General features: G+C 44.3%; 1 protein-coding gene across 1 annotated transcript in view; it reads right to left on the reverse strand.

Moving 5' to 3' along the window:
- The window catches only part of LOC147891770 (Transducin/WD40 repeat-like superfamily protein), a 64242-nt gene that overhangs the window by 31000 nt on the left and 15118 nt on the right, over nt 1–18124 (reverse strand). The window contains exons 4-6 of the mRNA XM_087388263.1: nt 15120–15415; nt 2650–2789; nt 2476–2550 (exon numbers count right to left, since the gene is read on the reverse strand). Coding sequence (XP_087244389.1) covers nt 2476–2550; nt 2650–2789; nt 15120–15415 — 511 coding nt within the window. The remainder of the gene's footprint in view (nt 1–2475; nt 2551–2649; nt 2790–15119; nt 15416–18124) is intronic.

Raw genomic sequence — 18124 nt, forward strand, 5'->3', positions numbered from 1 at the left:
TGTCATCCAGATTCTCCTATACGCAGACGATGTAGTACTACTATCCTCTTCTACTACTGGTCTTCAGCGACACCTGGATGGACTTCAGGTCTTCTGTGATACACATGACTTGAAGGTCAACCTTGGGAAAACCAAGGCGATGATCTTCAACACTTCCAGACCCGCTATGCACCGAGAGCAGTTCCTCTTCGCCGGTGACCCTGTTGAGATGGTTGACTCTTACACATACTTGGGCGTTGTCTTCTCAGGCCCGATCTTCACGATGCGCCCGGCCATGCAGGCCAGGATCAGCCGGGGATACGCTGCTCTTGCCAAGCTGGAGCGACAGTGCTACCACTCCCACTTCCAGGACCCGCGGACCAAGTCTCTCCTTTTTTATTCTTTGGTCCGCCCAGCAGGCATGTACGGTAGCCCTTGGTGGAGAGTCGACCTTTCAGACACACAGTGGGCTCGAGTCGAGCACCTACAGATACTGATGTTTGCTCGGATGATCTGCAGCAAACCATCGGTACCACACCAGATCATTCTAGCAGAGTTCGGCGCCTCACCCCTACAGCTTGATGCGGCTTTTCAGGCTATCACCTATCTCCACAGAGTCAGGGATTTCAGCTCCTCCGCCGACGGTCGCCTCCACCTACCTTGGCTAGCCCTATCCTCCTCTATGGCCTTATCTGTTGATGGGGACCAGCGATGCTGGTATAGTCGTCTTTCCAGTTGGTTCACCCGACTAGGCCTCGACTTAGACCGGTTGCCTCCTTTTCAGTACAGCCTCGACGCTCCACCATCTCCCCTCTCCCCCACTGACCAGGAGGTCAACCGGCTCATTCGAGCGGATCTGCTCCAGCTCCACACCTGGCGGACATGGTTTCTTCACTCCGAGCTTCCTGTGAAGCTCGACTTCTACCGCCGACACTGCCTCCAGATCTCACAAGAGGGCTTCATCACACCTCCGGGTTACACACAGCTTCATCTACCACATGCGCTCCGGATCTCCCTCGGTCAGTTTAGGGTCTCGTCACACCGATTACGGATCGAGAGCGGACGCGCAGAGGGTATCCCACGAGAGGACCGCCTTTGCCCACTTTGCGACTTGCAAGAGATCGAGTCGAAGGAGCACTTTGCTTTCAGATGTCCTATCTATTATGCCATTCGAGGCCAGTACCACTGCCTCTTCCGCGACGGATTCGGCTCCCTCCCACACATGCTGCAATTCCCGGATTAGCGATGCCTAGCCGCTTCCTTACATGAGATGACTCGCCACCGAGATACCTCTCTCCAAGCACGGCGACACGAGCAGCACACACAGTGTGAGGACACCCAGCGGCCTATCACTGACTTCTTCCAGTCACAGGATACCTCTTCTCAGTCTAGCCGACGACGCGGACGTGAGCGAGAGCCAGAGCCACGACAGCTGCGCCAGCGGACAGACTCACACATCTAGGTCCATGACATCTCGTCTCTGCTCTCTGCCCACCCCACTGGGGTTACCGTTGTCCTCATCCACAGGGCCACCCGCCGCCCCCGACGACCGAGCTCGACTAGGCCGCGTGACGTCAGAGGCCAATCATCTATCGCAGGGTTTTTTCCGACCTCCCATTTGACGGCCCCTCTATGATTGGTCTCTGACGATCACCACCTACACATGTATACTGTATCTCCCCCCTCTGCTCCATTTTTGGTGCCCCCCCCTTCTTTTTTGTATCATCTGTAGGTAGACACATGTTTTTTGTATCAGGACTAGACACACAGTCCTTCATAACCTCTTTTTTGTAGAAACGGTTGGCTGGCCTGTTTTGAGACCGCCACCGTTATGCTCATTGTATCAGTTATCTTTAGTCTCATAGACCTTCACGGTCTCCCAAAGACTTTAATAAACTTTCTTTCTTTCTCCCCTCTAACGAAATCTCCAGGCAGATCGTTGTTTGCTGCCTGCTTTGAGATTCCGTTTTCTCTGCTGCCCACTCCTTTCCTGGGGCTTTCTAGGAACATGGGGACATTTTGGTCTACAGCTGCACGGCAAATCGTAAATGAAGTTGACGTTTGAATTATACCCAAGCTGGGTGTATGCAAGCAGCAGCAATGTGACGTTGAAGGCATCCGGCCAGGAGGAGAACCTTGTCTTGGGCTCCTGTAGGTCTTCTATATAGGCTAGGGAGATTCGTATGTAACAATGTCAAAGCGCATGCATGCTAATGGTACATTAGCAAGCTAGGGATGCTCTTGCAAGAAAAATCTATCGAAAACTCACAAAGAAATCAATACTGCCCCATTTTAACATGCATTCCAGAAGTCTATTACATTTGTAGCAACTATTTAACTGCTTTTACAGGAATCCTTTCATGGTGAGATGTGACAGCTTATCTTAACTGCTTTGATGTTTCTCTCTTCTCTTTAACATCTCAACTTTGCATACTTAGGGGCAGAGACACCAGCAAGGAACACAATTTGGAACAGGAAAATGGCAAATTAATCTACCTTATGTCCTTTGAGCTGCATAACCTTGCTAACCTCCCGGACTGATCCATCTTTACCATAGACTACTTCCCATACCTGCATGAATCAGTCTCTTTAAACTTTCATACAAAGTCATGTCAAAGCTATCCTAATAATATTTTCAACAAAAAAGTTTCAACACTAGAACTAGCACACCTTGACGTCAGCAGTGAAAGCTGCCGCGGCAAGAAACCGTCCATTTGGAGAGAGTGCTGCCATGGTGTTCTTCAGCTGATTGGTATCTACAACTCCTACACATTTTCCATCTGCTGCTAACCACAGCTTTATATCGGTGCCTGTGTTGATAATATAGTAATAAGAAAACCATATCCAAATTCTAAGCGCAGACAGGAACACAGAGAATGAAAAAGGAACATCAAGAGGTATGTTTGTGCATTATAGATTTCACCAAGTATATCCCTACAATGGTGCAAACACACCTACACTTACCTGGAATTTAGAAAAGCTAATATTAGGTGTAGCTGTATGATGCCATTGCAGTCCCCAACTGAGAAAACAAGACACCTAAATGCGGAAGATTCTGCTAAAGTCCAACACTCACAAACCTCGCTTCATACTGCGTACTTCAAAGGAGAAACACTTTTAAAACTGGAGAGAGAAAGAATATGTAGATGTACAGCTGATAAAAGATATCATATAGATGTCGAAAACTTGGCACGAGCTCTGCTGAGGTAAGAGCTTCATCTGCCGCACTCTCTAATGCAGATCCCCTCCAAACTGCCGCATGCCTCTCTAACAGGCTTCAGTAGCTGCTTCTGGTTGAGCTCTGCTTGTTGACTGTCTTGTGCTCTCCTTACTGTTCAAGGTATGCTTACCTAGATCTGCTACAATACAGGCAGAGGTCTGATGCACACTCAACTAAATGCTTACTATCACCCCACGATCTTGCTGTGTTTCTGTGGTATCCTGCAGTGTAAAATTGGAAGCTCTCAATAGGTGGCCTCTATGTCTCCTCATCACCAAAATAAAAAGAGCCAAACATCTCTGATCTAGGTATGAGCTAAGACAGGTCACTAAAACCTTCTTAAAAGAAAATGAAACTGGCCTTTGGTCTCATAGTAGGGCCCACCTGAAGATCGGATGGTCCTCAATCTCGACGCCCTTGGAATCACATATCAAGTGTATCCTCTGATTGGGAGGACAATCCTCAATCTTGTGATGAGAGTTTGAGCTCAATCAGGGCAATCTTCGCAGCATGTGACATATGGAATCTGATGATATCCAGGACTCTGAATGACCTCTATGATCTAAAGAAACTGGTCCCTATAGAACTTACAGTCATAGGAAGTGTAGATGGGGGCTCAATCTAACATCTAGGGCTATGTAGATGCAAAACATCTGATCAGATCTGGCTTCTCTCATGTCTACATAGGTGCACGATCTGTACATGTAGGATGCATTGGAATAGTAGTAATCTATCTGTCCATCTATAGGTGCGATCATAATCTTATCATGTGCCTCACTCCCCCTCATGAGAGCTACAAGGAGGGAAAAAAAGGCAAAGTGTCAGTACATGTCCATCACCCTCTTTATATATGTTGAAATGTACAGACACAAAACTAAGCAATCACGGGTGATGGCATCATAATTTTGCGCCCAGCCAACCTCTGTCAAAAGCAAGTGAAACCGGCCTTCGTGACTAAAGTCTTCTTCTATGCAGTCATAAACTTCATGAGTACCCAAGATGCAAGCTTCAGTCCCTTCAAACACTTAGCACAACTTAAAAACAAACTTCAACAACAACAAAGGTGAGGCTAGAATGCCCCTACTCAATGAAAATAGTGCACCCATTGGCCCCAAATGCCTTGGCGCCCCTTACGGTATTTATTTAATGCCCCAAAACCTCGACCCTGGGATCTGATGCCTCGATCTCCGTGCTCCTACAGTCCGTACAGCAGCAAAGAGCCTCGAATCGTGTGTCCCTAGTAGGTTGTACAGCAACAGTGAGCCTCAAATCCCACGCCAAACAGTCCGTACAACATGAAAAATGCCTTGAAATTCGTGCCACAAGCCATACAGTCTCTTGGGATGTGTGCATGCAGCCAAGCTGCCTCTAAAAACATGCCAAAGGGGACCCGGGGGGGGGGGGGGGGGGGGGGGGGGGGGGGGGGGCAGCCAGAGCAAGAGCAGCAAAAGTGCAACGAAGAACACACAGGGAGCTTCTGCTTAACGCCCAGCCCCTTTGGGAGAGTGAGGTGAGAGAGAGAGAAGGTGGGGGAAGGGCATGCATACACATGCATAAAAAATGGCACCTCCTTCTTTGCCCATACCAAGGACAACGTTGGTTGTCCTTGGGCCCAAACCTTTAGACCCCTCTTTTAAAGCCTTTGTGCCTTGCCCCTAGGACCTAGTGGTGCACCTAGACTTTGCCCCTAGGAACTTCTAAAAAGCGTGCACTTCCTCGCCAGTCCCTCACAGCCAAACAATTACTACACTTAACCATGGTTAACCTTGGGTTAAGCGTGGGTTGAGTTACAAAGATACTTTACATCACTTTTCACATCCCCGTGACAACAAGCACAATAGATCCTACGTGAATTCGTTTAAGCAAGCCTTTGCAAAGCCCTCATCTCCCTAGACGAATCTAGATGCCATGTGTAATCATTTTGAAGCCCCTAGCATGCACCCATTTTTACCCCTCTCTGGGGATAACCATTAATTCCATTTTCCCCTTGGCAATTTACCCATTTAGGTGCACCTAGGTCCTCGACCTTAGATTCGTCGAGTCTATGCCATACCACCCACACCGAAGACCTTGACATTGATTCCTTTAACCATTTATTTAAAGAACAATAAAATATAATACACAAGTTGGCCCTCTAAAGGAAAATGCCCACCGACCCTTCCCAAGTCATGTTATCTCAGCTTGAACATAACATTCCTTCCCTCTTCCGACCTCAGCGTCCTCAATGATGAAATCTAGAAATGCTCTCCGCATCTGGTACACGGATTCCAAGCTAGGCTTAGATAGAGGTAGACCATGCCATACAACCAATACCATGAATATCTTTCGATAGCGTACTTGCATTGTTTACCGGTCCAGGATTCTTGTTGGTTTGCGTCTTGCATTATCCTCTATCTCCTGAGACAAGACAACACCCTCGATTAGTGAGTCACCTGGGTGCAAAAACTTCTTTAAACGTGAAATATGAAACACTGGGTGTACCTTACAACCCTTACCTATTCTTTTAAGAATTAACCACGGCCCACAATATCGGAGTGACAATTTAGCACACTCTCCAACAGTCAAAGACTTAGTGTGAAGGATTTCTGAGAAAAACTTTTTCTCCTTCCTTAAATTCTCTAACGGACCTATTTTCATCCACATACGCCTTAGCTCTATCCATAGCTTGGCGAATGTTAGCTCTCGCAAGTGCTAGCATCTCCATACGTCTGAACCACATGGTTCGCGGCACTAGGCACCTTTTGAGGTCTCCCAACCATAGTTGAATTTGCTGATCTATAACCATAGGTTCAGCTCAAAGGGACTCATTCCTGTAGAGGCATGTTTTCTATCATTGTAGGCGGATTTCAATGGTGGCAACCGCTTGTCCCACGTATGTTGCCTCAATGAAACGTATAATCTAAGCATATCCTCTAAAGTTTGGTTGACTATTTCCGTCTGACCATTCGTTTCTGGATGATCTCCACTCCTTATTCCCAACTCAGATTTTAGTGCCTCAAACATAGCAGTCCAATCAGCAACTTTATTTTCCTTCCCTCTTCGATACTGAATCGTCATGTTAAACTCATGCATGAGTTCTGCCCACCTGGCTTGGCAGCCTCTCAAGTCAGGTTGTTTTCAGAAATGTTTCAGAGTAACATGATCAACATCGACATAGAACTTTGAACCATACAAATAATGGCTCCATGTTTTTAAAGCATGGACAACGGCATACAACTCTAATTCGTGAGTTGGCTAATTTCATTGAGAGGGAGAAAATTTCTTGCTTTCAAAGGCTACTGGCCTTCCCTCTTGGAGGAGAGCTGCTCCTACTGCTATGCCACTTGCATCGGTTTCCATGAAAAACGGTTTGTGGGAATCCACTATTTTTAACACCAGTCCTGAGACCACAGCTTGCTTTATGGCATTAAAACTTTCTTGTTGATTCTGCCCCCATATAAAAGGTACTTTATCTGAGGTCAGATCAGTCAATAGTGATACTATCTCAGAATATCCTTTGATATGCCTTCGATAAAATTGGGCAAATCCCAAGAATGATTGCAAAGCGGTCAAACTCTAAGGAATAGGCCAAGTCCGTATGGCAGACACTTTCTTTGGATCCATTTCGACCCCCTCAGGAGTAATAATGAATCCTAAATATTCAAGTCTTATAATGCATACAGATTGTCTTTCCTCAAAGTACTTAAACACGATTCTTAAGTGTTGACGATGCTCAACAATACTTTTGCCGAAAACAAGAATATCGTCAATAAAATGTACTACAAACTTCCCAATATATAGCGTAGTAAATCATTCATAAGCATGACGATTGTAGCTGGAGCATTGGCAATTCCAAACGGTATTACCAAAAATCCATGATGTCCAAACCTGCTTCTAAATGCGGTTTTATGCACATCCTCGGCTCTAATGCGGATTTGATGGTAGCCACACTTATGATCTATCTTGCTGAAAATTATGGCTCCATGTAATGCATCTAGCAAGTCGTCAATCCGAGCCATCAGATACCTGTGCTTAACAGTGATAGTATCCAGTGCTCTGCAATCTATACAGAGGCGGAAAGTATCGTCTTTTTTTTTTTCAATATCACTATTTAGGCAGTTCTTCATGCAGTTCCTATTCTTCCATTGCTTGGATTTTGTCAACGCACTTCCACCTTAATCTCCTGCTCCTCAAGGTATACTTGCCCCCTTCAAACTGTTTTCAAAATTGTTTCATAACTCTCCCAAGCCCGTTTCCTTCAGAGCGTGCTGCATTTCTGTTTTTTGACATATTTTCCTCGTCCAGACTCCGTTTCTCAATCCCTCTAAGCCAATGTGTTACTACTACAAATGATGTACCTCTCTTCATCAATTTTGTCCCCTTTTTAAGGACAAAACCAGTTCATCTTGCTAGTTCCAAACTAGAGCACATCAACATCACCAGAGGATAGCCGGTTTGACTTCCATATAAACCTAGGGAAAATTGCCACCTATGTTTTGCAGTTTCAAGGCAGCAGGACCAAGATCTGTCCTAGGCAAATTGCAAATTGCTTCAAGAAGCCTTTTTTGTTTGTGACCTAAGGTCTTCCCGATCTTCTAGAAAAGTTTTGGTTTGTGTTTCCCTTGTTCGATTTAAGATACGATGCTACAGCATGGTAAATTGACTGTGACGATGCTTTAATGAATGATTGATTCCCGATTCTTGAGTTTCTCTGTTTCAACTTATCTTTCAGACTGAGTTCCAGTGATATTCTACATATTTTGGCATCTATTGTTCACTCAATACATATTGGTTCCCTCCTATTTTGTCAAGAGTTGATTGTAAACATTTATATATAAATTTAGACACTCCTAGGGTTGACTTGGTTCTGTCCGAAATTCTAGATTAGAATTGCATTAATAACCAAGCATTATTGGAACACAGAAATATGTCAAGAGCTAAGCTCTCGTTGTCTCTCTGCATACACTTTTTATTTTCTGTTGATAATCTTAGTGTGAATTTGTGAAAATTATTGTTGTTTTTGATTCAGTTTATGCCCATTTGAATTCTGAGTAATAATTAAATAAATCACTTCTACTATAGCACATCTCTGGCAATTAACTAAGGAGGAAAGACTAAAAGGCTGTCACTTGGTGGAGCTCATTTCATACATAAACTTTATCTTCACATGCCCTTGATACTAAGTGCTACCAGAGCATGTGTCTCAAATTTTCAGTGTTCATACTTCGTCTAGATCAGTGAGGATTTATTACCCCCCTGCTTTTGATGAAGAAGTTTCCACTTCACCCTTTATAAGCTTCAATTCTTCACAATTCTCTTACACTCAAAAAACATCTCTACAACATGTGATATATTCATAGAATTAACATCTCACAAACTTCATCAGCTTCATCATTTATAGATGGATTTGATAAAGTTGATTCCTGAAAATTTAAAGTCAACAGAAGCAAAATCATTACTCCAGCTAGGAAAACGAAGATACAACTGCAGTATGTCACAAAGTCCCCTGTGCAGTGTGAGAGAGAGAGTGAAGCAAACAAGCAAGAAGCCAAGAGCTGGAGAAAGAAAGAAAGTCTATTAATGTCCACTCGAGACCAAAAGGTCTATGGGACAACAAGAAACCCTCTAGTACAACTGCTTTAGAGAGGGCGCATGGTAGCTCCCAAGGAGTGCAAAAGCAACCCCAATTTATTTAGAGTACCTACATAATAGTCTGAAAGAGTGATCAGCCATACATCAGCTTAAGACTGAGAGCAAAACGTAGTAGATGCAATAGAAAGAGATAAGATACAAACTAGAGTGGAGGTGGTTTTGTCTAAGTCACAAAACCATACTAACCCACTAACTATGGTTAGGGGGAAAAACCTCTAGTGAGGGAAAAGGGCCCCTAACTCACTTATGGTACATGGATTACATTGGTCACTGCCTAGAGTTATGGCAATACTTCTAACACCCCCCTGCAGTGCCAATGTGATGATGTACAAGGAAGTGATTAAGCACCAAAAGAAGATAAGTTCAGGGCACTGCAAAATGCCTCAAACTTCTCACATGGAAGTGCTTTGGTGAAGATGTATGCAACATTGTCATGTGTTGACACATAGATCATACTAATCTCCCCTGCATGCAACTTCTCTCTAACATAATGATAATGAACCTCAATGTGCTTCGTGCGAGCATGAAACACAGGATTCTTTACCACTGCTATAGCACTCTGACTATCAGTGAGAATTGGAGAAGGACCCTCCAATAAGAGATGAAGATCAGGAAACAAAAGATGCAACCAAACACATTCAACTATTGCTGTAAAAGCTGCCCTATACTCAGCTTCACATGAGGAAGCAGCCACAGTAGATTGTTTCTTGCTCGGCCAAGAAATGCAAGCTTTGCCCAAAAAGAAACAATTACCACTTGTGGACTGCCTAGTGTCATAGTCTCAGCCCAATCTGAGTCACTGTAAGCATGCATCTGCAAGTCACCCCACCTGGGAAACATCAAGCCATAAGACTTTGTGCCTTGCAAGTAATGAAAGATGTGTTTTACAGCTTGCCAATGTGCTGTCTTTGGGCTATGCATATACCTGCTCACCTATGATACTGCAAACTGAATATCGGGCCGTGTATTGCACAAATAAATGAGGTATCCAATAGCCTAGCTATAGAGTGTGGCATCTACTGATTCACCTGCATCATACATAGTAAGCTTCAGCCCTGGCTCCATGGGAGTGGCTGTAGGCTTGAAATCTTGCATGTTGAATCTATCCAAGAGCTTTTGCACATACTTGGATTGAGACATAACAATGCCATGCTTGTCTTGTATGAACTGGATCCCCAAATAGAAATTTAACATGCCCAAATCTGTCATTGTCAAATTCAGCTTTCAATTCAGCCTTGAAATTTGCAATTATTTCCTCATTTGACCTTGTGAGCAACATGTCATCTACATAAAGAATAATGATTAAAATATCCCCCCCATCCTTCTTGATGTAGAGGGTGCTTTCAGTTAGACTATTATGCAGCCCCTTGCTTGCCAGGAAGGCATCAATCTTGGCATACCATGCATGTGGGCTTATTTCAGCCCATATAAAGCTTTATTCAGCTTGCAAACTTGATGTGCATTGCCCGAAATTTCAAAGCCAGGAGGTTGTTTGATATAAACCTCTTCCTGCAAGTCCCCATTAAGGAAAGCTGTTTTTATGTCCAACTAATGAACATTCCAAACAAAAGTTGCAGACATGGCAATAACTGATATGATAGTTGTCATCCGGGATGTAGGAGCAAAAGTCTCCTCATAATCTATGTCCTTTTTCTGAGCATATACTTTGGCAACCAGCCGTGTCTTGTACCAATCAATGGGCCCATCTGGCTTCCTTTTCACTTTGAAAACCCATTTTGTACCAATGGCATGTTTTCCTGGTGGGAAAAAGGGCATATACTTTGGCAACCAGCCGTGCCTTGTACCAATCAATGGGCCCATTTGGCTTCCTTTTCACTTTGAAAACCCATTTTGTACCAATGGCATGTTTTCCTGGTGGTAAATCCACAACATCCCAAGTCTGATTTTTCTCAATGGACCGCAATTCATTGTGCATCGCATTCATCCAATGCACATTATCCTTGGCTTCTTCGAAAGTATCAGGTTCTTCTTCATCAAGAAGAGCACCTGCATAAGCTGATTCAACAAAAAGAGCCCCCCTTGCGTGCCTTGTTGCACTACGAGTCCTACCACGCAAAGGTGCCTCAAGTCTACTCTCCCTGAGAGTCTGTAGCAACCAGTTTGGAATTGTTTTTGCTGCATGGATCTCTTGAATCTCTTGCCTGACAACATCATCCACTGCATGTGGAGAAACAATCAGCAAGTCGCTGAATCGGGGCATGTGGATCAAGAGGAGACTGCTGTAAATGCTGATTTTCAGCATGAGTATCAACTAGGGAACCAAAAGAACAAAAACATCATCTGAAGAAGCATGAATTCAGCATGTGTATGAGCTGAATTCTCTGAAAGAATTACATCTCTACTCACAAAAATCTTGCGAGTGGCAGGATTGTAGAGATGATAGCCTTTGCTTTCTGCACTATACCCAACAAAAATACACTTCAGTGCCTTATCTAACAACTTATGTCGAAACTCCACGGGCATGTGGGCATATGCAACACATCCAAAGACACGAAATGATCCACTGAAGGCTTTCTCCCATGCCAAGCCTCGTAGGGAGTGATTGTCTTCAAAGCCTTTGTGGGAGCCCGATTCAAAACATAATTGACACACATGAGCCCTTCGAGCCAGAATCTGTGAGGCAACTTCTTGCTAGTGAGCATGCATCTATCCATCTCCATGAGAGTTCTATTTTTTTGCTCAGCTTTGCCATTTTGCTGAGGGGTAAGCCTCACTCTAAGCTGATGTCTGATGCCTTTTTCCTTCAAAAATGCCTCAAATTCATGAGACATATACTCCCCCCATCTGTTAATGCGAAGTGTCTGCACCTTCATTCCTGTCTCATTTTCAACCTTGGCCACAAAGTGTTTGAAATGCATAAACACATCTAATTTCTTCTTCAAGTCATAGACCCAAGTGTAATTTGTGTAGTCATCTATAAATGTGACATAATACAGATAACCACCCAAAGCAGGTGTCCCCATGGGACCACAGACATTACTATGTATGAGCTATAATTTCCGGACAGCTCGCACCACATCATCCTTTTTAAAGGGAAATCTATGCATCTTACCGAGAATGCACCCTTCACAAGCATGAGGAGGAGGTGACTCCAAAGGAGGCAATGCATTAACCATAGCATTGTTCTAAAGTGTCATCAAGCTGCCATAGCTCATGTGTCCATATCTGGCATGCCATAACTCCGCATTCTGCATGGCAGCAGTGGGAGTGTTTACTGCAAGTGTAAGATCAGATCTTTTCTCATAAACATCAAGCTGAAAAAGACCCCGATACAAAGTGTCAGACAATATCAAAGCATAATCATTTTCTTTGTCTTGGACTGCACACTTGGCATCTTCAAAGATGACCTAAAATCCTCCTCGATTGAGCGAGGATACTAAAATAAATTCTTCTTGATAATAGGCACATAAAGAACATAAGAAATTCTGAAATCTATGCCATCCGTGGAGGTAAGTATAATGTCACCCACTCCACACATTGAATAAGAAGAATTGTTTGCACAAGTCACCCTCTTTCCAGCGGGTGGTGCATGCAGAGATGCAAAAAGACTCTTCCTGGAGGTGATGTGCTTGGATGCACCACTATTAAATTCACACTGAAAGTGCATGCATCCTTCAAAGGGTCATAGCTGCAAGTCAGAAAAGCATAAGAGTCATCCTCAAGAGTGGCTGTAGTATCTGAACCAGTCACTTGAAAATCTAAAATGCAAGACAAAAAGGCATAATCTTCTTCCACAAAGTTGGCTGTAGCATCCGCTCCTTCATGTGCACTAGGGGCTGATGCATCTGAGATAGCCATACCCGAATCCTTTTTCTTTTCCTTTGCTAATCTCTTCTTACATTCAAAGTGGTGATAATCATCTCTGAATCAGGAATGATCTCATCTATATTCAGCAATTGTTCCCTCAAATCCTGAAGCTTGGTGAGGAGATCATTCATGGAGTCACCCTCATCAATATGTGTGCGAGAAAGCTCTCTCTTCAGGAAAGAGACCCTGGCATCATTTCTGGCTGCAAACATGCTCTCCAAAATATCCCAAGCCGCCTTTCATGTCTTGCATGATCGAATGTGCGGAATAATAAACCTTTTGACAGAAAGGGAGATAACTAAAAGAGCTTGTGCATCACATGAATCCCACCTCTTTCGTTCCTGTGTGGGAGGCACCAAAGCAGCAGCTGCTGCACCTAACACTTGTCATGCACCTTTTGCTTGACCTCTACCCCTTCCTCAACCTTGTTGAGGAGGAGTGACAGGTGCAACCACAGTCTCTGGCCGTGTCTCATCTCCGTTGACATAATTCCATAGATGTTTGCCAACTAAGATATTGCGAACCATAAAGCTGCATAAGGAGTAGTTGGTGCCATCCAACTTATCCGCGAGTGTGAGGATACCAAAAACCTCATTGGGGTTGTTCTGAGCCATATCTGCCAGATAAAACAAAAATGCAGCAAATTTGACAAGTGAAATCCCTTCCTAGATCAAAGATGCACAACCAAAGTCTGCAAAAAAATCTGCCTAAAATGCTGTCACAGCCTATCAAAGGCTTAAAATGCCTCATTGTCTTGCAATATTTGGGGCTTTTAGTAAATTTGCCCTCTTTCGGTTGCAATTTCCTGCAAGAATTTGGGGCTTTTGCATTTTGGATGCAATTTGGCAGTGGACAGTCACTTTGGGAGTTTTGTAGGCAATTTTGGTCTCAGATTGAGTCACATTGCAGACATTTGCCCAAAATTTGCCAAATCTATCTGCAAAAAAATGGCAAATGTCTGCAATGTGACTCAATCTGAGACCAAAATTGCCTCTCCCAAAGTGATTGTCCACTGCCAAATTGCATCCAAAATGCAAAAGCCCCAAATTCTTACGGAAAATTGCAACCGAAGCCCAAATTTTGCAATTTGCCTGCAAAAGCCCCAAATTTGCAGATTTATCTGCAAAGCAAGAAAATCTGCCCCAATGTTCTCTTTCAATAGGTTTGCCAAACAATGGCTATCCCTGCAAAATGCACTGCAAGATGACCCTGCAGAGAAAAGAACCTACACAGAAATCCTTCTTCACCACAACTCTTGCAAATGAAGAAACAGTCCCATACAAGTTATTCAAGATGTACGGACTGTTGCACGGAGATGTGTACAGACACTATACACTGTATGGTACAGTCACGTGTGGTGACTGTATGAATGGCAAGATGTACGGTTAGGCAGTGTACGGAAGAACTGTACAGATGTACGGCGATCTGGTAGCGGATATATGGCGCACGTGTGGTATGACGGCAGTACAACAAAGTGAGCGACCACCTGTACGGACTCACACAACGTACGACGTAGGACTGACAGAACGTACAGCGCTGTCGCATTGTACGGACGGAACCCGCACGGATGTAGGGACGGAGCTGGTACAAACAGGTACAACGAGCTGGCTGATTGATCGTACAATGTACGGGGGGCTGGTGCAGACGACAACAATGGCGAGCTAGGAGGAGCAGACGAAAACGATGGAGAGGAGCTGGTCCAGGAGTTGCTTGCTTTGATACCAAATGTAAGAGAGAGAGTGAAGCAGACAAGCAGGGAGCCAAGAGCTGGAGAGCAAAACGTAGTAGACGCAATAGAAAGAGATAAGATACAAACTAGAGTGGAGGTGGCTTTGTCTAAGTGACAAAACCACACTAACCCACTAACTGTGGTTAGGGGGGGAAACCTCTAGTGAGGGAAAAGTGCCCCTGACTCACTTATGGATTACATTGGTCACTGCCTAGAGTTATGGCAATAATTCTAACATCCACTACTCCCCACTCATGAGTATTAACAGACACATCTCAGCACATGTAATGCCACTACTATGGAAAAACCAGCATACTTGTCATAATGTACTTGCAGGGCAGATATTCTATCAAAGATTATAATGACATAACTTACTGTGCCATGCCATTTACCCATATCACAACCTTCTAAAGTAAAACAAAAGAAACCCCCTCAGAAAATGAATCCTGCTTACATCGCCTAACAAGCCAATGTTCACGAATATACACCTGCTGACAAAAGGTCTTGCACTAGCACAGATACAAATCATCAGACACTTACGATAGAATCATCATGGCAATGGCAGTAGCTTAAAGACAGATGATGTGATGGTAGATGTTCTTTTCTTCTCCTACGTTTCAAAAGCTGCGCATTTGAGTACATCAAGAAAGAGCCAACATCCTACATCCTAATGTGCCTCTCTCGACCTCCCGTTTCACTTAAAGAAAACAACACGAAGAAAAAAGGAACTACCTTCAGAACAGGAGGCTACTATGATGCTTCCATCACCACTTCCATAGTTCGCAGGAGCACTTGAAAGTGTTGTGATGCTTTTCTGATTGTGTATCTTATGCTTCTCCCATTTTATTTCTGGAGGAGGCAGCCTGCCTTGTGCCTTTGCATCAGCTGCTACCTTCCCTCCAGCTGCAGCATACATGCACAAGGAAGCACCCGATATGTTCTCTGTCGCAACAATGAGTTGGGACGCACCTTCACCAAATGCAACAGCTGTGGGACAACTACCACTTGGCGCATTCAAGTGTAAAAACCTGTGACCAAAATTTTGGAGGAAACACACATCAAGATTTCAATGGATAAAAGTAACCGTTAAAACCCTTACTAAACCATCCCCCCCCCCCTCTTCCACACACACCCCCACCTCTGCCTGAAGTTTTCCTATCTTGGTGAGCTAGATTAGGCCCCAAAAAAACAACACCCTGTGATGGCCCAGCTTTGTCCACTTGGGGTTGTGTTAAGGTTTTAATCTTATGATTAATGGCTAAGAATTTCTTATCATTTATGGTTAACAAATTCTTATCATTTATTGTTACAATTGCTTTAAAAATTCCGCAATAAACAAATTCAAATCCGACACTGGTTGAGGGGCCCATGTGGGGGAGGGCTTTGTTATTGCAGCACAATCCACCTTTGTGCACCACAAAAAGAAGACATGGGACCCAAGACACATGCAGGACAGTGAGTGCAGCCATGCCCGTTATATCAAGCTTTGTGCCAGAGACATGTATGAAGGGGTTTGAAGACTTGAAAGACCAAAACATGTGTCATGGTGGTAAATCTTCAAAGGACGTGTCTAAGAATTCTTTGACTTCCTCTGATACGTTTTCAGCAAAGCGAACTGAGACTTTTTGGCTCAAAATGCACACGATATGCACAATGATCAAGCTGCCTCCTTGTTAGCATCCTATGGTCATACCAGGTCGCTGGTTGCAGCACCATGAAGGACTCCAAAAAAGACAAGAGGGGGAATGAGAATAGTTCTGACCCAGAGCAGCAAATCTCTGATTTGATTGGCCTTCAATTGGAACAGTTATGTGGCCACAAAGCTACCTCGAAGACTTTAGAAAAGTGTCCCACAGATGTCCTCTATTCTTCAGATCCATGGGCAGATGCTCTCAAGTAGAGCAGTAATGAGAGTTCCAACCCAGCACACGCTCAGAAAATTCCTTACAGAAGGAAGTTGCTTTCTTCTCTGTTTCTTCATGCTGTGAGGTTTGATTAACAAGGAAACCTCCCCTGTAAGTTGTATATTGATGACCTAGAGTACAACTCATACAAAGGTACACATGCACTGTTGTAATTGAAAAATCAGCTTCAAGAATGCACCAAATGAGTTGCCATGTTATAGGAATAGGTTGAGCAGGATGTCTTCAGCAAAGCAGCGAGATGGCAGATGATAGAAGCAGGAGAGGGGGACAGGAAAGCATCCTGTGGTGCATCTGCAGATGTATGGGAATAGAGACTGCAGCAATAGAGATCTGCGGAGGTAAAGCGGCTGGAGGAGTCATGGAAGATGCACATGACAGAGAAAGAAAGAAAGAAAGAAAGTTTATTAAAGTCTACTAAAGACCGATGGGTCTATGAGACTGATAGAAAACCTGATAAAATGAGCAAGGTGGAGCTACTAAGCGAGCATCCTAACCCATGCTAGAAAACTGTGTAGGACATAGTCAATGCCATCATCATCAATGTCACCATAGTCATAGTCCTCACTGGCATCATCATCATCATAACAGATGCAATCTAATCCAATACGATACCAATGCAGCACACATATGGCATGAAACGCCAAGGTACGCCTGGTGACAACTAGGCAATGTAGGCAAGATGCCCGTGATAGATTGTTGTCTACTATCTAGAGGAGTAGTCCGTTGTGCCCTCCTAGTAGCTGCTCTACGCCTAGCAAGCACCATAGTAACGCATGTCGGCCGTATCCCATGCCTGAACATAGATGAGATGTCACTTAGTGTAATCTGTGCATCTGTCCTTTGTTGAGTGTGTCGTGTCTCGGTTTCAGGGTCTCTGCCTCTCCTGCTATCCATGATCAAGGGGGCAGCATGCTCTGGTTGGAAGAACTCTATAATCACACTCTCACATGGGTCAGATAAGGCCTCCCGCACCTGTCTCTGTGATCTGATGAGACACTCTCTATGTCGGACCGCCTCATGAATGAAAGTGGCGAGGCACCTTTGGTCTGGGTATGAGAGAAGTTTGAAAAGGCCCCCAAATCCATCTCTGAAAAGGCAATGGTAACATCCACGGATCTCGTAGTAGATTGGGCAACGGGTTACGGAAGGCGAAGTGCTCCTTTGACTTGACCTTATGCCGCTCACACAGTGTGCCGATACGACTCTCTCTGGGGATCCCCTTTGCTAGTCCACTCTCGATACAAAGTCGGTGCGATGACACACGGACTTCCAAATGGCAATCCTAAGCGAGTGTGGTAGGTGGATCTAAGTGTACCTTGGCGAAACAATGAAACCCCTCGGAGATGCGTAAGCAGTGGTCCTTATAGAAGCTGAGCTTCACAAGAAGCTCTGTCTGTGCCAACCACATTCTGAATGTGTGTAACTATAAAAGAGCCTCTCGGATTAGCAGGTTGAACTCGTTGTCGCGAAACAGGACAAGAGCTCAATGCTATAGCTCAATGCTATACTGGAAGGGTGGCAGCCTGTCTATATGAAAAGTAGAACCTGATGGCAACAGCTCCAAGGAGTGTTATACAACAGCAAGGGCCTAATTTCACATAAATGTTCTGACAAAACATCCAAGGAGGGAACTAGACCTGAGGAGGGAGCTGGGGCTGAGAAGATGAACGTGGGATTTTGGAAAGGGTGGAAGGATATGCGAGAGGAAGCCCAATTGTAGTAGCAAGAAAGTATGTTGAGGTGGATGGAGGGACCACCCATTTGTCTCCCATGTACTTGAATGGAGGACATGTGTCTCAGTTTTCCTTGAGT

The sequence above is a fragment of the Dipteris shenzhenensis genome, chromosome 17 (genome assembly GCF_047967505.1).
Source record: "Dipteris shenzhenensis isolate YYH24624 ecotype China chromosome 17, Dip_SZ_1.0, whole genome shotgun sequence".
NCBI lineage: Eukaryota > Viridiplantae > Streptophyta > Polypodiopsida > Gleicheniales > Dipteridaceae > Dipteris > Dipteris shenzhenensis.